Below are 24,656 nucleotides of genomic sequence, written 5' to 3'. Positions count from 1 at the left end.
CCTGGGTTCCCGAGCCTGGCACAGAGCTGTCACATGGCAGGCGCTCCAGAGGAACTTGTGGGGTAAGTGTAGGCGGCATAGTGAATACGGAGGGAAGGGAAGGCAGGGGGCAAAGGTACCAGGACCTACTGCCTGGAAAGTTGCTCCGATGCAGCTGGCCCCAGACCCCTCCGCCTGCCCGCAGAAGCCACCCATCTCTTTTCCCTCGGGGCTCCCTCCTCACCACCGAAGTCCCGAGTCGGACGTTTCCTCCACATGATTCCAGAACGCTCTCTACCTGTGGCCCTCTCACCCCGCAGCACACCTGGGGGTCTGACAGGCAGGTGCTGGCCGCTGTGGCCTGAGGCTATGGTTCCCATGATGCCTCTGAAACGCTGCCCCGGCAGTGGCTGTGCCACCTGACCCCCTAATTGCCCACCCTGTGTGTCAGGTTTTCCCTGACACACAGACGCATGGTCTATTGGCCGATATTTTAATTTGTGTGTTTCTCAACACAGAGCAAACGTGTCACATCTCAGCCAGCAGTGATTTGCACGTGCTTCTCGGCTGCCATGCAGAGCCCTGGCGACACACAGGAGTGGGCCGCCGGGCACCAGTGGACACGGTTATGCCGTGAGGCCAGCTAATGAAACATGCTCTGAAGATGCCAGCAGGACACATGGGCCGAGAGCCGTTCTCTGACAGAGAAGCGCACGTGGGAAGGCCCATGTCCGCATGGAAAGGAGGCGCAGCGACCGTGGCCACAGGAAGGACAAGGCCCCCCCCAGAAGTGCTCTGCCAGGGGCCTCATGCCTGCTTCTCTACTCCCAACCTGGAAAGCCAAGACGGGGGGCCCACCATGATCTATGGCCCGGCTCTGAGTCCCCTCCCTGTGGGCCAGTGCAGGGATAGGAACAAACAGGAAGCGGGGCACTGACCTCAGCCGGGAGGCTGGGCATGGCGGGCGCGATCCCGTTCTCTGCGCTGATGCTCCCGGAGCTGTTGTTGGGCGAGCTGGGTGCGGAGCCCGGGGCGCTGCTGCAGGCCGAGTCTGCAAAGGAGAAACCAGACAAGACCCTGTGAGCCGGCAGGTGGGAGGATGGGGAGGGGGGCCCCTGCCCGCCAGCCTGCGGAGCCCCAGAACCCTAGACGGAGAGAACATGCCACGGTCCCGTCTTTAGCTGTGCCAGCCTTCTGGCTCCCTACAGGCCCTCCGAGCCTTCCCGCTGGGAACAGTACCCATCTTATTCCTCCCTTGAATGTCCAGCGACCCGAAACACCAGAAAGGGAAGCCCTTGAACCCTCATTAATATTCTCACAAACGCAGGCCAGGAGACACGGGAGCCCAGGGGCTCCGCAGGAGGGTCCGCCTGTGCTCATGGAGAAAGGCTCCTACACGTGTCCACTCTGCACTAAATCCTCTCGTTCCTCCTGCATAATATCACGTGTCCAGGGAAACGAGAGCTAGTGGCTGTGACTGGATCTTCTCCAAGTGACTGAAGGTACAAGAGGACCAGGCCCCACTCCCATGTGACTGAGGAGGGAGGTGCTCTGTCCACATGTCTCCCCCCACGGGCCTCTGAGGCTACTTCGTGCCCCTATGACACTCGCCTTGATGCACGGGCTTGTTCAGCGTTTCAGATGTTCCTGGCTAGTCTAATGGCATTTTAACAATGGAATCATCTGGTTAAAACTTCCCGAGAAAACCACATGACCCAGTGCCTTTGCTCGTCTGCGTATCCGCCACTCATGACTGTGAACACTTATTCCCTCGTCCCACCTCTGGACTCGTACAGCACACACAGGTCAGGAAGAGCCAGCGTGGCTGGAACACGGTGCAATGCTGAGGGGCAGTTTCCCTGAGCAGGCCCAAGGGCAGGGCTGAACCAGGACACTTTCCAGAGCTGGTTCCCTGCAAAGTCCCTCCCAAGGTCTCTCAGTGTCCCCCCAGCGCAGGTGACTCACTCTGACCACTCCAGTGCGGCCCAAGCCTGGGGACAGTGACCCCAGCGCTGCCTGAGGCCTGGCCGACTCCGAAAGCTCGTTCTAGATCTAAGGCTGGGCGACAGTAAGGACGACGAGGGTGGAGGTGAGGACGGGAGCAGCTGACCCCCAGCTCCCCCACCCGCAGACTTGACTCCAACAGCTGTCTTCTGTCAGCTCCTTCCTCCCTCGGTACCCGAGAGGGCGCCATCATTATCCCCACTGCACAGAAGAGGAAACTGAGGCACAGAGAGGTGATGTCACGCCCCAGCTCACAGGCTGAAGGAGATGGCAAGGCAAATGCACAGCGGGGGAACCCAGCGGACGGTGGACGCTCGCTTCCTCTCGACCAAGCAGCCGCCTGCCCAGGACCACCCTCAGCAGCACCTGCACCACCGGGGAACAAACCACTTCCCCGGGCGTCCCTCCACGTGGCCTCCCTCCCCCGTCACAGGGCAGCACGGGCCAGCCCGCATACCTGTGCCCTGGCAGTGAACTCGGACTGGGCCCCACCCAGCCCCCAGCACCTGCTTCTACCTGGTGAAATCACGTTCACTCACTTTTCACTGACGGGGACCTGCTCAGGCCACCCGGGCTGAGCAGGTGTCCCACTCTCGGCGTGAAGACAGGACTTGCTTCCTCTGCCCCCCGCCATCCTGACTTGTCACCACCCCGCCCCTGGGGGCAGTCATCACGGCACCCCCATCTCCAGCTACCCACTGGGTCCCATCAAGTCTTCTTTAAAACGTGCCCCTCCCAGAGTTATCACCTGATCCACTCTCATATACATGCACAGGCAATAAAAAAACATTCACCCGACTTTTCAACCATTTTCAACTCAATAATGCTGATTACGTTTCATGGCACCTCCAGGAACCTGGTGTGAGGAAACAAACACGAACACACGGCCTCACCGTGTGGCCTGTCCGCACAAGTGGACACCAACGGTGCCGAAAGTGCCTGGGACTGGTACCCAGTGAGAGAGGACACGTGTCCCTGTGGTAGGAACGCGGCTCTGGGACGGAGGCGCAGAGGACAGGCGGGGGGAAAACGTGCTCAAATGTGGACACGCATCCCTCTGGACGCCGTGTGAGCAGCTTACTTTCCTGTTTTCTAAGTAGGCGTGGTTTTCATTAGCGGCAGGAAAAGCGTGAACTGCATTGTCCCCTGACCTGTCTCGTGACCGTGTCAGCTGCATCTCGGAACTACGTGCCCTCCGCATCCCGATGCCCCGGCTCGCTCCTGCTGCAGAACCTTCCGCACCTCCCCAGTGCCTGGGGGACGGGAGGGGGTGGTGTCCCCCATAGCTCTATTTGGGACCAGCCTTCCCACAACTCCTTCCTCTCCTGTTTCTGGAGAGTCAGCTCTGCTCAGAGCCTTCCCGGCCCCCCGGCCACGACATCCATGCCTCGTGGGTCTCTGTGCCAACTGCACTTACCCCTCAAGCTTTGCCTGGGCCCGCGAAGCTTTCCCCAACCCTCCCCCGCCCCGGCTTCCTTCAGGCACACTTTCTACGACACAGCTTGCTGATCCATCGGGTGTGGCCTGCACGCTTTGCCGGTTGCCTCCCACGTGGTGGTCTGGTCTCCTGAGTTAGATCGGAAGGTCCTTGGAGGCGAGGAACTGGCCTCAGCCGGTCCTGACTCACAGTAGCATCAAGCAGTCATAGCTGACAACGTGACACTGGCGCTAACACTCAGAAAGAAGCCTACGGACAATTATCTTGCCAACTGCATGGCCGGAAGTAAATGAAGGACTGGTCTGTCGTTAGAGCCAGCCGGGGGAAGGCGCTGCACAGGGGCCACGAGGCTGCATGGGGTGTGACGAGCACTTTACCCACAGGATCCCCTCATTCGCACGGAAGCCAACAGCTGGTGATACCCAGTGGGACGTCAGATGGCATTTCACCTTTTTAGACGTGGCCTTTCTACACTAGAACAATCACAGGACAGACCCTGCGTTGAAAAACAAAGACACTGACAGAAGTGGGTCCCCAGGTTTAGACTCATTTTACACAGAACCACAAATGTGCAGGCAGTCCTTGGGCCGGGCACGCCTGGGCCGAGGAGCACGCCTGGCCGAGGGGCACGCCCGGCCGAGGGGCACGCCTGGGCCGAGGGGCATGCCTGGGCCGAGGGGCACGCCTGGCCGAGGGGCACGCCCGGCTGAGGGGCACGCCCGGCTGAGGGGCTCGCCTGGGCCGAGGGGCACATCTGGGCCGAGGGGCACGCCTGGCTGAGGGGCTCGCCTGGGCCGAGGGGCTCGCCTGGGCCGAGGGGCACGCCTGGGCCGAGGGGCACGCCTGGCTGGGGGCTCGCCTGGGCCGAGGGGCACATCTGGGCCGAGGGGCACGCCTGGCTGAGGGGCTCGCCTGGGCCGAGGGGCTCGCCTGGGCCGAGGGGCACGCCTGGCCGAGGGGCACGCCTGGCTGAGGGGCACGCCTAGCTGAGGGGCACATCTGGGCCGAGGGGCACGCCTGGCTGAGGGGCTCGCCTGGGCCGAGGGGCTCGCCTGGGCCGAGGGGCACATCTGGGCCGAGGGGCACGCCTGGCTGAGGGGCTCGCCTGGGCCGAGGGGCTCGCCTGGGCCGAGGGGCACGCCCGGCTGAGGGGCACGCCTGGCTGGGGGGCACATCTGGGCTGAGGGGCACGCCGGGCTGAGGGGCACACAGCAGTCTAGGTGGTGGCACTCGTGTCGTCCCAGGGTGCTGCCAGCGCTGATAAGCCCTGGGCACTGACCAACTGCCTGAGAGCCTTGAGATCAAATCATCACTTGCTGGATGCAAAGCTCCCCCTCCCTTCCTTTCCAGGCCTTCTGAGCAGCCTCTTGGTCCTGTGATTTCAGGAATGTGGACGTATGCCATCAAAGCTGGGTTGTGCCCTCATGACCGGGTGCACCCAGGAAGTGGAGTGCTTCCCCAGGAAGAGGACAAACTTGGGAAGGGGGGCGCTTTCCCGTGAAGGCTGATGCACTCACTGTCCGGCCTGCTCGGCCGGTGGGTGTATTCTGCGCGGCTGCCACTAGGTGGGGGCCGAGAGCAACCCGCTCGCGTAGAGACCCGGAGCCGCTCCGGGCCCTTCCAGGGCCCACTCAGCCCCCCAGGAAAGCGCCGCGCTCTCCAGGGGCTCAGACGCTGTCCACCGGACAGTGGGGCGGGTCACCGCGAGTGGGCCGGGCCCGCTCAGACTCCCCGCCTTCAGAGAAAGCGCAACCTGTAAACATCTCCTGTACAAACCGGACTGGGCCCGTCGTCACCGCTGGGAGTGGGGACAGGCTTTGCAGGGTCGTTCCTCGAGATGCCCACGCTCGGGCACCGGTTCTGGGGACGGCCGCTGCTGGCGCTGCGGGAACCAGCGCGCTCGGGCTCAGCGCCGAGCAGGGCAGGACCTCGCGGGGGCGGCGCGGGCGGGCAGCGGGCTTGGAGCTACTGTCTATGTACCTGCGACATCCAGTGGACGCTTTTTCAGAGCGGTGACCACCGGCCCGTCTTTCCTGCGCAGCAGGGGGCTGCTCCGTCTCTCGGCCACTTTCTGCTTTAGCCGCGACCGTAATTTCAGGTTGGGTTCAGAAGCTGCAGGAGAAGGAGACGTCATTACAGCCCGGCAGATGCACCTGGGGTCACGGCTATCCTGGCGGCGGCTGGAAACAGGCCCCCTGGGTGAGCGCTTAAACCCACGTGGCTCGGGACAGCGAGGCCCGGGGCCTGTGGGCAGCATGTTTTCCAGTCTCACTCACAAGATGAACAAAACACACCTGATGCCTCTGGCTAAATTTCTTCAGACACAGGATTTTATATATGCATTGCTGGGGTCATCAGAAACTGCTGCCGCTGCATTACAAGCAGACAGGAGGGAAACTGACAATCAGGATTTTCAGGGCTCTGGCCCATGGATATTATTTGACCTCTACATGCCACTTTCTTGTTCACCTGCATGTCGGAAACTCCCAGGCCAACAATGCAGAGGCAGACTCCCGCCGGAGCTCTAGGAGTCCTGTGCACGGCTGCCACGCAGGAGCTAACACCCATCCCACCCACCCTGTGAGGATTAGCCGGGCCAGTCTGCAAGACCCGAGTGCACGCGAGCACCTGTCTCCCTAAAGCGTTCACCTGAGCGTGGGCACGGGTGTTACGGCTTGCTCTGGTTTTTGTTAACAGCTCTGCTTGCTTGTGTGGATGCAGCCATTTACAAATGCACCTGAGACCCCAGTGCTTCTCAAGTCCTCTGCAGCTGGTGCCCAGACCACCCCCAGGTCCTCCAAGTGCCACCTCTGGAGGCTGGACAGACTCTGGGTGGCTGCCTTGGGAAGAGGGCTGCCCCCCTGCCCCAGGCACCCTGGTCTGGACTCCAGGCGCAGTCACCTCCAACCCCACAGTTGGAGCTGAGTTCACAGGTCCATCGGCCCCAGAACTCAGGACAGTGCTAAAACCACTGCCACCAACACCTTAGTTCTGAGGCTTCACTTCACGATATTCGAGCTTCTATTACTTGTGCATTTGCAAATTAGGGGTTCATACTTCTTTTCTGTGTTTGCTTTTAATCAGCAACCCTGCTGTTTGTAATCTTTCTGAAACAGGAAGTTCAGTGCCCTCTAGAGCAGCAGCACAGACGAATTCCCTGGAAAGCAGGGCTGTGCGAGTCAGGCCACATGTGCATATCACGACCACTGTGATGCCCTTGGGAGCCCGGGCACAGGAGGGACAATTCCCACGATGGCAGGTGACCCTGAAGAGGGTGGACGCAGAGCCGCTGCTCTGTGGGCCCTGGGAGGGAGAGGGCCACCTATGTGAAGTCCCTGAGAAGTCAGGTGTGTCAGAAGTTGCCAGCCATTTCCAGTGCTAAGGGCAGCAGCTCGAGGACAGAAGGCCTCCTGCTCTGCAGCCCCCCACACAAAGCAAGTGCCGCTTACTTGCAGGCCCTCCACGGCAGAAGAAAAAGGGGTTCAATGACAAAACATCCACCTCCACAGGCGAGAGCGTCAACTTACATTTGATGCTTATTCTGAGATAGCTATAGGTTCATGTGTTTCATCCATTTCCATTTTTATACTTATCATTATTTAAAAAGAACAAAAAGCCAAATGCCACCTGATTAATAGGCAAGAAAACAATAGCTCTTCTCCCCCCAAGATCTCAACTGAAACGACGGAGTTTCAACAACCATCTGTCTGACCTGTGCACAGACGCTGCAGACTGTGGGGAGAGGCCCCTTCCGAGACTCCAAGACAAGGCAGTCGCGTGGAAAAGATTGTCACCCCAGGGCTTCTCGACTCCCACCCTCCTCTCTCCACCACACAGCACTGCCATGTCTCCCTCACAGCAACCAGTTCACTACCTGAAATTACTTGGCTCATTTATCTTCTTCCTGCTCTCCCTCCCATCCCCCGACACCTGACCAGGCTCTGTCCGGCCTCCCTGGGAGCAGGGGGACTCCATGGTGCTGGCCTGCAGAGGACCTCACACAGGACTCATCCACGCTCCCTGGGCTAGCACCCGGCGGTGGCCCCACTAGACGTGCGGCCCCAGGGAAAATGGGTCAAGGCCCAAATTCAAGATACTGAGACTCTCCGCCCAGACAGTGACAGCAGAGCGCTGAATCCAGTGGGCGGCCCAGCCTGCAGGTCGGTGAGTGGATGGGGGCTCCCAGGTACCACACTGCACTGCAGGGGACTGTGTGAAGCCAGGACCCTGCTGGTCCCTCTGGGTCTCCTCAGGTCCCCTAAGGGACCCCCAGCGCAAGGCTGGGGAGGCGGCCTGCACGGCAGGGAAGGGGGGCGGCCTCTTCCTAGGGAGTCCCCCAGTCGATTTCCATGTCCAGTTGCCGGGCTGGCTTTTCTCCTGCTGGCCGTAGCTGTGCTGGGAAGGGCGGTGGGCTGCAGCGAAGCTCCTACTTCCTGCCCTTCGTTTTTCTCTGAGAAGCCTCAGGTCTAGGGGATGCCCCGAGCCCCAAAGAGAAGACAGAGCCATCTACTGTCTCGCTGTGCACAGCGTATGTCTTGAACTTGCAGAATGCCTGTAACCCAGCTCCGCATGGCAGCTGGAGCTCAGGATGCAGGCGATGAGCAGCCTGCAAGGTCATCCTGCCCCGTGCAGGGCCGCGTGGCCACACAGGCTCCAAGCGTGGCTCTCATGGGACCAAGCAGAGGAACGAAGGACCACGTTTCGCACCTTCTCATAGGGAGGCAGGGAAACCAACAGGACCAGAACATAAGAAAGGTGCCTCGTTTCAGACAAATGTCGCAGTAATTGAGTGCTGAGGAAATGGGGGTACTAACTAACCCTGTCCACAGACGGGTGCCGGCTCCTGGGAACACGTGGAAGCTGGGGACGGTTCTCCTCGACGGCAGTCGGGGAAATCCCAGAGTAAGGCAGGGAAGACCATTCTGCCTCAACCTTGGAAAGCTGGCCCTTCCCTAGCACCTGCCCATCTCAGGGCAGGAAGCAGCCCCGGGGGCATGACCCTGCCGTCTCACACAGCACTTTTCTGAATGCTTTACTTTTCCCTGGCAGTCCCCGCAGGACTGGGACCTAAGGCCTGCTTAATAGTCAGGAGGACAGAAGCCACACGTGCAGAGGTCAGTGTACTGGAAGGAGAGGGCTTGGTGCTGGCGCACGCCCGGCGGCCAGCAAGGAAAGCAGACACGGAGCAACCTAACTGTTCAGACGATGGCCACGGCGATATAGCAGCGGGTTCCTGGAACCCTGAAGTGACAGTAAGGCAACTATAAGCAGTAGAAAGCCACAGAGACAAAAATGAAAGTGCTGAGAAAAAGAGATTTGAAGAAAAAGTTGAGAAAGTTTGAAAGAGGAAGTGAAAATCTGCAACATCGAATTAATGACACCGCCACATGGGGCTGGAACAGCAGAGCAGGTGCCCGAGCGCCCCTCCCTGGCGGGTCCCAGGAGGTGTCAGAACTCTGGGGGACAGGGGACAGCCTTGCGCAAGCCTCTGATTCTGTAACAGCCACTCAAGGGACAGCATGAAGAACTGAAAACCCCGAAGGAAAGTGACCTCTTGCATGCTGGTAAATGTCTGTACTCTAGCCCACACAACCACGTATCAGTCAAGTGTGGGCCAGAGTAAAGACATTTACCAGCATTCAAGAACTCGAAAAATGTACATTCCATGCACAATTTCTTAGAAAGCTTGGACGATGTGTACAAGCGAGGTGAAGGCAGAGACCAAGCACAACAAAACACGTGGGCCCACCAGGGTACAGCTGGGGGTTCAGGTGGGGGCATGGCCAGGAGCAGGTCCCCCAGGGTGCAGCAGGACCCCTGGACCCCTACTGTGGGGGTGGGGGTTGAGGCACCTCCATCTGTCAACGTGTGGGACTGAGTTAAGAACAAGTACATAGGAATTGAGCAAATGGAAAAATAATCAACTTCAGGAAAAATGTTAGACAAGAAAGGAAATGTACCAAGGTGCAGTGGGTTTATGTGTATTTTCTATAATGCAGGGAGTCGGGGCCGGGTGGGCAGGGGAGGAACAGGGCAGGGGTGGGGTGGGTAGGCAGGGATAGAATGGGGCAGGGGTGGAGCGGGGTAGGGGTGGGGTGGGCAGGGGTGGAGCAGGGCAGGTATTCTGAGCCTCCTGGGGCTTCTGATTTATGTGCCTTTATTTACTTTGATAACAATAAAAGGGTAACTCTAGAAAGATGAATTACAGATTGGAATATCATTTTTGTAGCACTCATGTGGGGCGTAGGGTTGATATCAACATACAGGAGGCCTACAAAGCAACAAGAAAAAGAAAGCGCCCCATGGAAAAATGGGCGAATGAGTTGCCATTAAACACTCATCCACTGCACACCTAAGGACTGTCCTCGCGTCCAGAGGGGTGGTGGACACTGGGCACAAGGTATGGGCAAGAGACATGTCCCGGCTGGGACTCCATGCTGCACAGCCTGGGGGCACTGACCCCCCAGCCCCCACAGCCCCGCTGGAACCTCGAGGGCGTCACAATTTAATCACCATCACAGGACCCTGGTAGCATCTTGTTAGTGAAAGGGTGGACAGTGGCCTCTCGTAAGCTGCCGGGCACCTGGGAATACTCGCATGCTGTGAACTGGTGGCCCCGTTTTTAGGGACCTATCCTACAGAAATACTAGCACGAGGAGCAAGGTGCCCATATTTGTTGGCAAAATAAAAACTAGAAAAGTTACAACTTACATGATACCCACATATTAGAGCAATATAGGAAAAGGTATTGATCTCTGCACACTTCCGTGGAATGGTGTCTACAATGTAGTATTAACCTGAAAACAAAGTTATAGGACAAAGTGCAAAGCAGGTATTTTTGTTACTAAAAAGACAACTATGCACACACAGAGATCCACAGCCCTACACACCCCGGCTCAGAACGTCTGGACAGACAGATTCCAAACTGTCAGCAGTGGCTGACCTAGGACGCGACGTGTGCTCTTAGGGTTTCACTTACAGTAAGCATGCTTTCCTTATGTGAGTTTTTAACGAAGAAAAAGGCATTCTACGTAACGCTTAAAGGCGGCGGGCTGTTCTCAACCCCTCTCCTGTTCTCTCCTCTCAACAGCATGACCTCAGCGGGCCATCACGCTCAGGGCGCTTTCACCACTGACAGTGAAACACTCGTATTTGCAAAAGATTGGTTCAAGATCTCACACTGTTTCCCCGAAAATAAGCCCGGGTCTTATATTAATGTTTGCTCCAAAAGACACATTAGGGCTTACGTTCAGGGGATGTCCTCCTGAAAAATCATGCTAGGGCTTATTTTCCGATTAGGTCTCATTTTCAGGGAAACACGGTATTGGGCGAGTACAAGTTTGACAGATGTCAAAGTTCCAATGATGGGACTCAGAACAATGTGTGAGCCACTTTCTCCACGTAGAGGCCACCCAGCCATCCCTGACGCCTCTAGAAGTTTCTTTGGAAACACACACCAAAACCTTCGTTAAAACCTTCTGAACATACTCATGCCCAATTTCTAAGAACACGATGGCCCCATTTTACAGGTGGGTAAACGTGCTCAGCAGGCCATGTGCCCAGTACACGGGCACGGTAAGGGGTAGGCCGACTGCATAGCGCTTCCTCACCCAGCGGGGCATTCTAGCCCAGCGACAACCCAGGGAAACCCACTTGGTTCCCATCTCAGCAGTAGACTGGCACCTCCCTCGAGTAGCTGTGAACGTGGGCCATTAGTGCTGGAAGGTGCAGAGCTGGATGAATGTTCTAGAAGGAAGAGCCAGAGCGGCCCCTGACTGCAGAATTGAATGGAAGCCTGGAAGCTGAGTGTGTTGGGCCCACTGCCAGGGTCCATCACGAGCTCGGGGCCCTGAACCGGCCCGGCTGAGGGGCACGGCCTGCTGGCAGCACGATTCTCAAGGTTGGGAGGTGCAACTTCACTGAGCGCCAGCCTGGGGTTCGCTTCCTAAACCGTGGTGAGAATGGTCTGCTGGGGGCCATGTGCCCAGGAGCTGGCAGGGTTCTGTGGGCACGACCTCAGTGCTGAGAGGTCCCAGGAGTAACCACCGAGACGAGAAAAGGATTGTGGTGGGCTGACGATGGATTGCTTCAAACGTTTCCTGATGTCCTTTCCTCAACCAGAAGCCACATCAGAGGGCAACTTCAGAGTCATTATTTAAAAAACTCATGACAAGCTTTAAAAAATAAAGACAAAGGTACTACTGGAAAAAAAGGAAATTCCTAAATACCATCAATATTCAGTTTGCTTTTATAAGCGGAAGAGCCTCCTTTCTTCAGTATGAATGGATGGGAACGCTGCACTTCACTGAAATCTCCAGATAAGCAGGCTGCTGCCCCCCGAACCCCAGGAGGGACCTGAAGTGGGCGCGGGTATCCGGGAAGTCCAAAGTTCCCAGGACATCGCTCACTCTCGATTTGAAGAGGCTCAGAAACCCAGCTCAGGGCAACCGTCGAGGCACTGCCCAGAAGGCACAGAGGTGGGTGGGGCCCACCTCACCTGCTCTGTACCCAGGAAATGACCCCTCCACATTCTGGTGGGAGGTGGAGGCCACCATGCTGTCAATCACTGGGAAAGGGGTGGAGCTTCCCACAGGAAGTGGGAGCTCTGGTGGTGGAGTCCAGCCAGGAACTAGGAGATCAGCCCCCCTCAACCCCAGCAGAGCAAGGCAGGCCTTGCTGGCCAGACTTCTGGCTGTAAATGCCAGTGCTTACTTCTGTGAGGGCTTCTCTAAAGGGCGTCTAGTGGCTCCCGCAGGTTTCTGCTGACGTAGCATTGAGGGAAGGGTGGGGGTGCTAAATCTGGCAGGAATGCGTCCCTGGGTGGGGACAGATGAAGGGCATCCTGACAGCTTAGGAGAACAAAAGCAGAAACCCACTGCAGCCAGGCCCCTCTTTGTTCCTTCTCCTCCTGGCCCAGGAGGCAGCAAACCGAGGGGAGCACAGAGGGTAGAAGCTACCCTCAGGCAGCTGGGGAAGATGCTGGGTACAACCCAGGTGGCTGGCTGGCTGCACGCATGGCGACCACTGTCCCAAGCATACACACTGGGACACACGGATGAGCTTCCCCCAGTAGAAAAAATAGGTGGGAATGTCCCCCACAGAGGCCACCAAAGCACTTGCGACAAGAGCAGGACGTGTGAAGAACAGTGAGTTATTTTCACATGTTTACATACCATGTCATTGTCCTTTAAATACTGAGAGGCGAGGGCGGCTGGATGGCTCAGCGGGTTAGAGCGTGAGCCCTGAACAACAGGGTCGCTGGTTCGATACCCACATGGGCCAGTGAGCCGCTCCCTCCACAACTAGATTGAAGACAATGAGCAGCTGCTGAGCTGCTAGAGGGGCTGCCGATAGCTCAGGTGGTTAGAGGGCGAGCTCTCAACAACAAGGTTGCCGGTTCAATTCCCGCATGGGGTGGTGGGCTGCGCCCCCTGCAACTAAAGATTGAAAACGGCGACTGGACTTGGAGCTGAGCTGCGCCCTCCACAACTAGACTGAAGGACAATGACTTGGAGCTGATGGGCCCTGGAGAAACACACTGTTCCTCAATATTTTCCAATTAAAAAAAAAAAGACTGAGAGGTGGGCAAATTGTGTGCAAGGTCAACTTAAATTAGTGTAAAGATGAAATCGGGATTTTTTCAGGTGCATCACATCTACTAAAGACGGTCATTCTAATTCACTCAAGGCATTATGTCACTAACGTGTCATCTAATGAAGTTGCACACAAACAACTGTGGCAGAAAAAACATGTAAATTACTGAGCATCGTCAAGTGTTTGAAAGTGGACACTTCCTCACTGTGCTGTTCCCTGAAGTGGTTTAACTCTCTCCTCTGAAATCTTTGTATTATTATTAATGTGCTAGTGATGCCTTTTAGAAACTTGGTAACGCGAGCACACGTAAGTCAGTTCTTCTGGGGCACCGAGCATTCTCAGTAGCGCTTCCAAGGAGAGCACAGTCCCTCGGTTCTCAGGGAGGCAGGGGCTGGAGGGCACGGGGCGTCCTGTCTCTTTTCCAACTCGCTGCCCGGCGTTCCCCGTGAATTAGAGTTTGCGGAGCTGCGTTTGGTTAATTACAGCACCAGCGTCCAGAAAGGGGGCGGGCATGGGCCAGGCCCTGAGAGACACTTCTGTCCAGCTGGTGGGCTCTCCTCCATTCCCAGCAGACGAGGAGTGAGACCCACCACTGCAGAGGACAGCTACACATTCACTTTCCCCCATAACGGGCTTGCGGCCTAAGTGGAACCTTGCCACTTTGGCAGGAGCCTCACCTCTGACTGGGAGGGGCTCTGCCAACCCCTCTGACATCCTAGTCAAGGGCTCTGGGGCCCCAAACGAGCACGGGGCTGCCTGATGGGCCTTGCCATCTCTCATACCTGCAACGTCAGTCAAATGGCCCTCCCTGTAACTTCTGGCTCTTGCTCCTGGCTTTGCCACGGGCACCGACCCCTCCCCACACAGTTCTGTCTCCGGTCTTAGGATGGGACTGCGGTGAGCCCCAGCCGCCAGTGCCTCATCACTGGGGTGAAGGAGCAGGGGCGTGACTGCTTTAAAGCACTGCTGTCCAGAATCGACCCAAATCCTCTGGATAAAACAAGATTCTCTACGAAGACAAAGCTGTGTCGTGTACACCATTTCCATTAAGCTGGGCTGGAAGATTCCCACCCTGCCCTGCTGCCGCGGGTCCCCCTGCTGCTGGGCACCGGGCACCCCGCCCTCTTTGGGTTCCCCCGCTGCTCAGTCCCTCACCTCCTGGGGGCAAATCCTCTGGAGGGCACTGCCCTTCCTGCAGCCTCGTCCTCCTCTGAAAAGCACTGCCCACTGAAAGCGTCAACATTAGACGAAGTCCAAGAGAGCTGGGAACCCTGTTTATGTCTAAGAACCCGTCCCCTTCTGCTTTGGGGCAGAACTGCTGCGAGGATCCATCCACCTGCAAGTCCCCGCAGGACACCATGAATTTTGTTCTCATACTCACCCCACCCCCACCCCACCCCGACACATAGTCCGGGTCCCCCAGCCCCAGTGGCTGGGCTCTGCGCAGAGCTGGCACGGAGGGCCAAGCACTGGCTGGCTGGCTGAAAGATCTCAAGGTGCAGAAGCAGGAGGTGCCGTGTCCCCACACCCAGCAGGGGACACTTTGGGCTGGCACAAAGTACAGCACGCTGCCAAAAGAAGAGCGGGCTTAACTGTTGTTTATAAGTGAGTTTGAGTTTTAAAAAGTAGGTGCACACACATGTGGTTCACACACGATGAACCACATGGCAGGCATACGAATATCGTTTTCAAAGGATGTTCTAATAACAGCAAATGTTTAAAAGAGGCAAGGGCTTCCCCCGAGTGCAGTATGGCTGGGGGCTCGGGGTGTGGAGGTGCAGGCGTCGGCCGCCGCCCCGCCCCCGCTCCCGGCGACAGCAGACCTCCCACACTGACCTGTCTTTCTGAGAGGGAAGTCATCTTTGGCGTCGTACATGCCCAGGACCGGGTGGTTGTAGGAGGCCGACACCCCGCTCTGGGGGGGTGAGCTCTGGTCCAGGGAGCTGTGCTGTGTTTTCCTGGAGAGAACAGGCAAAGACACACGGCTTAGTGAGCCCAGGACACGGACCCAACGTGGCATGGCGTGGCTGCTCGGAGCAAGCGCATGCTGGAGCCCGAGCACGTGTCCCATGGAAGGTCCTTCCCTTGACACAGCCCCAGCTCAGTGGTCAGCATCCTAGGCAGACCAAGACGCAACCCAAAGCTAGGCGGAGGGTGTGAGCAGAACTCGCGAGCACACCTCCACTGCCTGACCCCTGGCAGTGCTCACTGCTCTCTGGTGGCTGCTGCACTGGTCTGTGCCCTGGCCACCAGGGGCACTGCCGGCACTGAGGGGCCTGTCCTGGGGCGGAGGGGCAGAGGCAGACAGGCGGGCTCCAGGTGTAAGGAACCAAAGGTGCGGTTGGAAGAGACTGTGGCCTGGGGGGCACCGTGGGAAGTGCCGGTGACATCTGGGGTCCTTGAGAGCAGATGCTGCGTGGAGGCTTCCTTTCAGCAGAGAATATCCAGTCTTCGCAGGAACAAAATCACCCCCCAGGCATTTCCCGGCCGTGGGGAGGGACAGGCTGGCAGCTGGGAGTTGATCTATGAAACTTCCTTCATGAACAGCCAGGCAGGACTCCATCCTTACACTGGGGAGTGGGAGCAGGAGGCAGCGGCCTCGCGGGGTGGGTGTCGGCAGTCCTGAAGGGGCAGCAGCAAACACTCTCAGGCGGGACTGCCAGCTGAGTCTTGCTGGAAGCGCTGAAGGTGTAATGAATTCTGTGAGTCTTCAAACTGTGTAATCTGCTTAATGACTTGAAACAAATTCGCCAGCTGACTTATTTGGGATTTGTGGGACTATTTATTTTAATACATAGCACTCCACATCCATGCACCTGGTGTTCTCTGAATTAAGGATGTGAGCTCCTGCTTACAGGTGGATATGGAATATTCCAGAGCAAACTGCTTTAAAGAACATGCTGCTCACGGAGACCGGGCCAGGGGGTGGCCCAGACATGGGAGCACCCGCTGTGCATTGAGTATCCCGAAACCAGCCCACAAGGCTGTGCCCCCACCACCTCAGGGATGCAACTCCATCAGAACAGGCTCGTTCTGATGAAGGCCACAGCCGGGGCCGGGGGCTCGGGGAGGGGACAGGCGTCCCCACATCATGGATCACCCCCTCCCTCAGGCAGAATGCCCTCCTGTTAACCTGTAGTTCTACTCAGGCACCCCTAGGCCTCACCCAGGGGCCATTCTCTCACCATCTCATTAAAGGTCTGAGGCAACACTCTCTCTCCCAAATCACATCTTCAGATTGTATCCTACAGAGAACGTGGCCTTGGCCAGTTTCAAAGCTCTCCTTCAATGTCAAGTTACAATCTGGGGAAAAATTCACGTCCTCCTTCACAAGAAAAATGGAAAGACCTATGCGTGTATTATGTGACTTAAAAGTCTAAATGATTACTAAATGTTACCACAGATAGTAACTACTGTTAATATATTTTAGTGGTAGCTTGTTTATAACTAAACAAAAGTTGGAAATGCTACAGTTGTTTATATCTAACAGATTTTCTCTTTCTTTTGCTCTCTTGACATGCTGTTAACACAGGCAGACGTCGGAGGTATAGTGGCTTTGGTTGCAGGCCACAGCAGTAAAGTGAGTCGTCACCTTTTTGTTGACGGAGAGTCTCACCTTCAGTTTGTGAAGCACGGGGCATCTGTGAAACGCAATGAAACAAGGTGCGCCTTCACTGAAACCCTCCGGTCCTGGTCAGGACTGAAAATGGGCTGGAGCAGGAGGCACCTGCAGGGAACCGGGCCTGCGTTCTGTCCTGAGAGTCTCTGCTCTCCGCATCATCCCAGGAAGGGAATTCTGGGGCCCGGAACAGGAGGCTGGACTGGCCCAGCCTGTACCATCACAGTGAGTCCAGAGACTTCGGACGAGAGACTCACGTCCCACACAGCCCGGCTTCCAAACTGCGGAAAAGCAGCTCATCCCAGGCACCTCTGGGGGCGGAGGGAAGGGCCTGCGGGGAAACCCGGCGTGCTTTGTGGCGGGACCAGCATCTGCTCACACCACCGCCGGCCCGCTTGGTGCCCAGGGATCCAGGATCTGGAAGGTGAGCAAAAGTCAAGCCCTGTGGCTGTCGGCATGCGCACTCACACACTCACGTGCACACAGCCCACACTCAGCCCCACACTCACTCACACGCACCCCACACCCCCTTACCCGGCAGAAGCCCCAGATTACTAGCCTGGGCAGAAGCCGCCCCGCAGGCCCTCTGCCAGGAGCTTGGCGCACTGAACGGGGTGCTTCACCTGACAGACGAGCCCCACTGATGACGGAAAAGCCAATCCTGCTGTTTCCTCTCCAAACATTACTTCGGTTGTAACAGAAAATAAAGCTACACACAAATTTAGCCATTTAAATTCTATCAACAATCGGCCTTTTCCATCCATCTCATCAGATTTATGGGAGCAATTTAAAATAGATAAAACTCTGAATCACTTAACACCAGCAAGTCCAAGAGAAACGTAATGTGAGTTACACGTACAATTTCACACTTTCTAGCAGCCAGATTCAAAGGAGTACAGGGAAAGTACGATGTTAACTTCTGTATTCTCTTTTAACCCGTAGTTCCTAACTATCATTTCCACATTCCATTAACCTAAACATTAATGACGAGATGTCTCACGTTCTTCCTCCACATGGAGGTGCTGCAACTGGTGTGTTTGATGCTCACAGCACGTCTCAGTGGAACAGCCACGCTTTAACACCCAGGAGCCACGTGAGCTGGTGGCGGCCATGGCGGACAGCGCAGTCTCACACAGTGAGTTGAACGTTGGAAGTTCTCAGCCACATGTGTGCCAGGGAGCCACCACTCCAATACGACACAGAACAGTGTCATCTCCACAGAGAGAGCCATTTGCTCTTTTGCAGGTGACCCCCACCCTCAGCCCAGACACCAGTCGGCTGTCTGTCCCCACAGTTTGGGGACACTGCGTTGACTCTGGAACTGCCCGCAAAGGACATCACAAGCCAGACGCTGCATCTGCCTGAGGCCACTCTAGCGGCTACGGTGTCAGCGGTCCCCCGTGTCCTGGTCACACTGTCCACCTGCCTGTGGCTTGTGTTTGTTTACCGTGCTTTTCAAAGAGCAGAAGCTTTCAGTTCTGATAACGTCCAGCTGAGTTTCAGTTTAGAGCTGACAGCTCTGTGGTCCTAGGAGCCTCTCCCCCAAGGCATGACAACTTCCTCCTGTGATTCCCTCCAGAAGTTTTACTGGTTTAGCTTTCATGTTGAGGGTCACGGCATGTGCACTAATCGTGGGTGGTGAGGCTACAGTCAAGGTCTGGTTCTTCCCCATGAAGACCCGGTTTTCCGACCACATTTTCTTCCGTCACACAGCCAATCAATGCGATGGTTCACTCCATGGCATTTGGATCAGGGTGACAAAACAAGACAGCTGCCAGCTCAACCCAAACAAGCGAGACCCCAGCTGTCGTCCCCACCGCAGCCCACATAACGGCAGTCCCTCGGGGAGGGACGCACCGGGTCCATCTGTGTCGGACACCTCAGGGCCACCCTGCTCACCGCGGGGCGGCCTCACCTGTCCCTCTTGGGTGCCTGGCCAGCCCCTCTCCTCAGGTCTGTGCCCCGCTCCCGGGTGCTCCTTGCTGACCCCCTCTGGAGCAGTCCCCCCACTTCCAACCCCTCAGCAAGCGCCCTATTTCTGCCAGAGGCCACCTCTTCCCTGCAGGTGACGTGCTTTCCCAGCCCGTAGGCTTGGTCCTCGCCTACTTAGCAGGCCATCATCACAGCCCCCACTCCTGCCAGCCTGGTCTCCCAGCCCCCCGGTGCACGCCCACGGGGAGCCTGGCACGGCCACCCAACCTTCCTCCTGGCTCTGTGGCCTCCAGCTAAGAACTGGAACGCGGTGAAGCCATGGCTCTGCTTCCCCAGAACTGCTCCTCTTCTGGAAGAGCTGCCGGGGACAGCCACTTGCTGGCCACAGCCTCTAATGTCCCCCCAGCTGTCCCAGCCTCCCCCCACGGCCCTGACAGATCTGAAGCCCCGCCCTGGCCTCTCTTCGCCGGCCCCGCCCCACCCCGTGGACACCGCCGCCGCTGCCCACTGCTGCCGTCCACTGCATCGCCCGGCAACCCCGTCCCCGGCACAGTGGAGCTCTCCTGCAGCCAAACCCGGGGTGACAGCTGCTAGTGGAGTGGTGCCACCTGAACGGGGGATCTCTGCATGTCGTGTGCCCCGCACTTCTCACGAATTTTTCTTGCCCATCTCAGGTGGCTCTGGGCTCAGGGCCTCGACTGTGGCTTTGCATGGACCCTTGTGACCTTTCCTTGTGTAGGAGCGAGTCACAGCGGCACTGCACAAACCACCAGCAGGCTACAGTGTGAGCGCAGCTCAGTGTCCCTGCAGTGACAGTGTCACAGCAGCTGCAGCGGGATCAGGGGAGCACACAGTACCTTTTAGGCGGTCTTGCAACAACTGCTGCCGTTTACTGGAATAAATGGGTCATTTCAATGGGAGTTGCTGGTATTTTCGTCCTTTGGGGCTTGAGAACAGCTACGTTTCTTCCCGATGAAATGAACGACAATTGCATTACGATTTATGAAAACGACCCTGTGGGGCTTCTTCCACAGATGAGATCACCCCGTACGACAGCACTAACCACACTGAAGGCAGCAATCTGTGAAGCCCCCTGGCCACTGTCTAAAGCCTCCTGCGCTCGCCTCTCCATTCCAAACCTGGCCTGTCCGTGGCTGTTCCCCTGCCCTGACTCAGCACGACCAACCTCTTCCGGGGTCTCTGCCAGGGACGCACGTTCTGAGGGGGCTTGCAGCATAAAAATAAAACCCCCACAGGCGCTTACTGACCTGCCTACGAACCAATAAAACATTGGAAAGAAATTCAGAAGGTCCATATGGACAAGCAGAGGTCCCGTTTCAGCGGCTCCTTCGGTGGCCTAACAAACGTGCGAAGCTCAGAGGGAAGGGCAAGACCAGCTCCGAGAGCGTCACTCAGGTCACTCAGATGGGCCCACACCACTGGGCGACCGCCACGCGCACTGACCACCAGATCACTTCGGTCACACCATGTTCGCTGTGGTGCTCTGGGACTTTCTGACTCCCCACCTGCACCCCTGCTTCCAGAGTGAAGAAGTGGGTGCCACCAGAGCCCAGAGAGGAGACGAGGGCCCACACCCCACTTACCCGTACCAGTAGCGGGGGTCGCTGGAGATGCAGTGGTTCAGGCTCCGGTGGGCCAGCGCCTTCTTTTTATTCAGGACAAACTCCTGCAACTTCATCTTCACTTCCGTGCTGGCCACGGCACCTGGCATGGAACAAAGCACAGGGATGGTGACCTGACGCTCTGTCCAGGGAAGGTCTGTGCTGGGACAGGGAGCAAAGGGCTGGAGACAGGAGGGCTCCAATTCAGGAGGCTGCTGACGCCACAAAAGCTTCTTGGAGAAAGGACAAGGCCTGGAGACGTCTTAGTGAGAGCTCTTCTTCCCTAAAGAGCTTTCCATAATTGCACGACCACTTTATCTCCTAGTACCCGGCACCTGTCAGGGAACTGACCAACTGATGAAGATAAGGACGAATGACCCGGATGGCCAGTCAGAGGACATGGTCCTCCCCTCCTTCAGGTCCCAGAGGAGGAGATGATGGAAGTGGGACAAGAAGCCGAGTTCTCACTGAGCAGGATAGGGTGGGACTCAACATTTCCCAGCAAATGAACATCAGGAGTTACTAGCAGCAGCCTTACCACCTTCTCAAGAAACACATACTCCCGTGGATCTGCCTTCCCTTTCGGGGAGGATGGTTTGCACCTAGGAACAGAGCGCGCCTCACAGACGTCACATTTAGGAAACCTCTGACTCTCTGTGCACCAGCCGCAGCCCAGGCTTGCGTCACAGGCTCCTGAACTCTGAGGAGGGCAGAGAACTAACATCCAGTCCCAGCAGGGGCCCCAAGGTCAATCCCAGGGCCAGGCAAGCACAGCCTCATGTGACTCGGGGGAAATGCCGACCCCGAGGAGACTGTGCTATGTGAGGCCCCCGCGCGCTGGGACAGCAGCCTGGACTGCGAGCAGGATCCTCACAGGATGAGGGGCCGCTGCAGGCAGGCGTGGCTCCATGACCTGCTCACGGGCGGGAGAAGCTCCTTACCAGGCTGCCATGGGTCAAAGGAACACAAACCAGATTCCTCATCTTTAAAATGATCTGGAAGGTTCCTTCCCCATCTAAATGAATGAAACAAATGGGGCAGCGCCTCCCTGACACGTCAGAACAAATCCACTTTACAAGAAATGGCAAATGGTGACATGGTCACAAAAGTGGACCCTGCGTGGCCCTCCTCTGGGTGGGGGCTGAGTTTCCGGTCTCTCTTCACAGGGGGTGGTGGGCATGACCAGAGAGCATGTCCTCACACCGATCCACAGACCTGGTCCGCAGCACCAGGGAACGCCAGGCCCCACGGCGCGACTCGGTGCAAACGGGAACCGTCTTGTACTTTATGAGAGAATTCCAAAGGGAAGCGGCTGGTTCTGAGCTTCGTCCTTCTAGTTGTACACTCATCTCTATAAATTTCTCTAGGTCTGGAATCAATAAAGCATCTTCAGGAAATGAATGCCAACATCTCTAATTTGTACATAAAATATTAATGCACGTTGATTACCATTCATTGCTCTGACAGGGCTTTAGAGACCTTACTATGTGCCAGAGCTCATCTGGGTGACAGGCATAAAGGTAAATACGAGACAAAGTCCCTTTTACAGGGAGGCCGCTGCTGAGAGGTGGGGCACGCAACAAACAGGCGGGTAAGTAAAAGTGACGCAGGGGAGGGGGACACGAAGAACTGCAAATGGTGGTGGTGTGTGGGGGTGGGACCTGAGTGGGTGGGAACCTGAGTGGGTGGGCTGCGGCTGAGGGGCTGCCCTGGTCCTGCGACTCAGTGCGCTGCTGGACAGGTGACCGGAACGACACATCTGTCACGTGGCTCAGTCTGATTCTGCCTGACAAGGACTCCCTTTTTCTTGTGCCCCACGTGCCTCTGAGAAAGACACAACTTCTCAAATACGACACAGAATTACTGTGTGGATCAGGCATTGGATCTTTTAACTGCAGCTTTTTGAGCCCTTTTTTCAACAAAGTGAACGCCGTCCAAGTGATGGCACATGTTCCCAACCAGGCTGCTGGTGAGGACACAGTGGAGAAGCCGCCATGTGAGTTCCAACCTGCTCAGACGGCAAACACCTGACTTCCATTAGATTCTTTTTCCTTTAAATTTATGTTAAAAGACACTGTATCTCAGATTCTTAAAAGTAGTAAATCTATGTAAATCTGAACTGATTAGCGGTCATGTGTCCATGCTGATTGAGATGAAAACTGTCACAAGTTGTAAGAATTTGCTGTCCTATCAAATTAATGGCATTAATTGGTATCAACAATTAAGGACAACTGCAGAATTATTTAAAATGAAAAGCACTATAAATGTTTATAAGTGTAACAAAACTTGTAATTAAGTATTCAGAAATAAATTCATTAGAAACCCCAAGGAATGAAACAGCAGAGGCTCTGGCATGCATTTTCAAGTGCTGGGAACCTGGCACCCGCCTCCGGCCGCCCCGCGCACCCCACAAACACCCTTGAAGCCCACACAAGAGCCCCCTTCACAGGCGTCCACCACGGGGCCTGCCAGGCCCGCCTTCTTGCAGGACCACACTCGCGGGCAGCAGGCCTCCCCGAGCGAGCCAAACACCCAACTGCACACAGCTTATTATTAACAACAAAACCTGACCACCCAGACCCACCGATGGAAAACCGCCGGGGCTGCTGTGTGCCCAGCATGGAGGGGCGTGGAGAACAACCCAATGCTTGGGTGGGGGTTGCTAAGAGGGCAAGCAGATGCTTTGCGACTTGCAAACAGATCTCAGATGGTTTCTAAAGTCCAGTCTTTTCACATTTCCTGAGGCTTAAGATGTTCTTTTTATTGGAAGATTCTGGTAAACTAGAAGGAATTAATTTAGACTGAGCTGCTTTTCAGCAACCTGAAAAACTGGTATTTGTTGGTGAGTTATGGCACAACTAGCTGATACTTGGAACTCAAACTTCCATCCTTTGATGAAGAACGATTTCCCCACTCCAAAGGAAAATGCAAGAGCAGGGTACACGCTGAGGCCCAGCAAAGCTTGGGAGCAAGAGCACACAGCAGGACCCGGTGGGCGGCCACATGTGACAGCAGCCTGCCACACCGCAGCAGGAGTCCCTGGCACAGGGCTCCCGAGGAGGGAGCTGTGGTGCCCGGGCGGCTTTCTGAAGGCAGGCAGCAGTCGTGTGGAGGGTCGCGTGGGGCAGGCCACTCAGATTCCTACCGCGGGCGGGCGGGAGGGCTCGCCCAGACTCCCGGGTCTCAGCCCTGGCTGCACAGTCGGCTCCCTGGGAGTTTTAGAAGTGACAACACAATGCCCGTGCTCCACTTTGCAGCAACATGGCAGGAGCCTGGGGGATGTTCCCCGCTCGTGTGGGGCACTACTCATGCCCCAGCCTAGAGGTCAGCACTCGGGTGTACCCTTGGCACCAAGGAGTCAGCACAGAAACACGCAGTGTATGAAGGGCAGTGTGATGGAGCCAGGGGGCCGGGCAGCAAGAGCCCCGAGGTGACCGACACCGTCTGCCACACCAGCCAGACCCAGGGCGTGAGTAGCTTCTAGCCCAACGGACGTTTGTCCTCATCTCTGCATCTGGACTGCGGGCGGCCGCTGAGCCTGCCGTCAGCAGCTCAGGGCCAGCATGCTGTGACCAAGTGTACCTTCAGCTCTCACCAGTAATTCCTCTCAAACACCGGCACAGAAGCTAGAGCTCATGTAAGGAAACTCTCCGGAAGCGCTTTCCACATTAAAAGGCCATCAGTTACGGAAAATACAATTAAAGCACAGTTACTGTTTCAAAAGTAAACTGCTGCAGTAACTAATGGTGGTAAAAGCTATTCACTTCATGCATAAAAACAATTACCAAGAACTTACAAATAGTTAAATAGAGAAATAAACTAAAAATGGGGGGAATGCATCGGCTAAATACTTTCAGGAAAAAATAATACCCTTTCTGAAGGGAAAATACTTACAAAATGTACAAAACAAAATCGGCATAATAATACGAATTAGACTACATTGAAATTCTACTTAAGGAAAGACTGAGAAACGGCTGCATCCAACCGAGACCCCGCAGCACTGGCATAGTGACACGGAAGACAGAAGGTGGGAGAAGGACCGTGTACCGCGTAAAAGCGACAATAGAAAAAGAACATTGAGAAAAAGGGAGACGACTCATCAGAAAAACGGGAAGGACCTGAGCACACCCCTCACCCAGGGGACCCACGTGGCCAGTGAGCACAGGAAAACGCCCTGGCCATCTGAGAAATGCTCACGGCTGACAGGAAAGGGACTGACCCCGGGGGCATGGTGGTGGGGACATGGAGCTACCGGGGCTGCCACACGCAGCTGGTGGAAGCGGAAACTGGTAGTGACGTGGGGAACTGGCATGGCATGTGGGAGCTGAGAACATGCACGCCCTGAGGCTGCCCATCTGCTCCCAGAGACACAAGCGAGCATGTGCCCACAGCGCTATGACAGGGGTGACCACAGGTCTGCCCACGGTGGCATGGACGCACAGTGAAGCACGCGTGAGGGAGGCAACAT

General features: G+C 56.4%; 1 protein-coding gene across 9 annotated transcripts in view; it reads right to left on the bottom strand.

Annotated features, from left to right (window-relative positions):
• Positions 1-24,656, bottom strand: part of HDAC4 (histone deacetylase 4) — a 273,484-nt gene that overhangs the window by 64,461 nt on the left and 184,367 nt on the right. For 8 of the 9 annotated variants that reach the window (XM_033112069.1, XM_033112072.1, XM_033112074.1 and 5 more), the window contains 4 exons: positions 20,171-20,291; positions 14,852-14,973; positions 5,402-5,533; positions 918-1,030 (listed from right to left, as the gene is read on the bottom strand). In XM_033112069.1, coding sequence (XP_032967960.1) covers positions 918-1,030; positions 5,402-5,533; positions 14,852-14,973; positions 20,171-20,291 — 488 coding nt within the window. The remainder of the gene's footprint in view (positions 1-917; positions 1,031-5,401; positions 5,534-14,851; positions 14,974-20,170; positions 20,292-24,656) is intronic. The other variant, XM_033112071.1, reaches the window with a different exon arrangement.

Source organism: Rhinolophus ferrumequinum, chromosome 8 (assembly GCF_004115265.2).
Source record: "Rhinolophus ferrumequinum isolate MPI-CBG mRhiFer1 chromosome 8, mRhiFer1_v1.p, whole genome shotgun sequence".
NCBI lineage: Eukaryota > Metazoa > Chordata > Mammalia > Chiroptera > Rhinolophidae > Rhinolophus > Rhinolophus ferrumequinum.
Note: the sequence above shows the minus strand (reverse complement) of the source record. Positions and strands in the feature narration are given on the sequence as shown.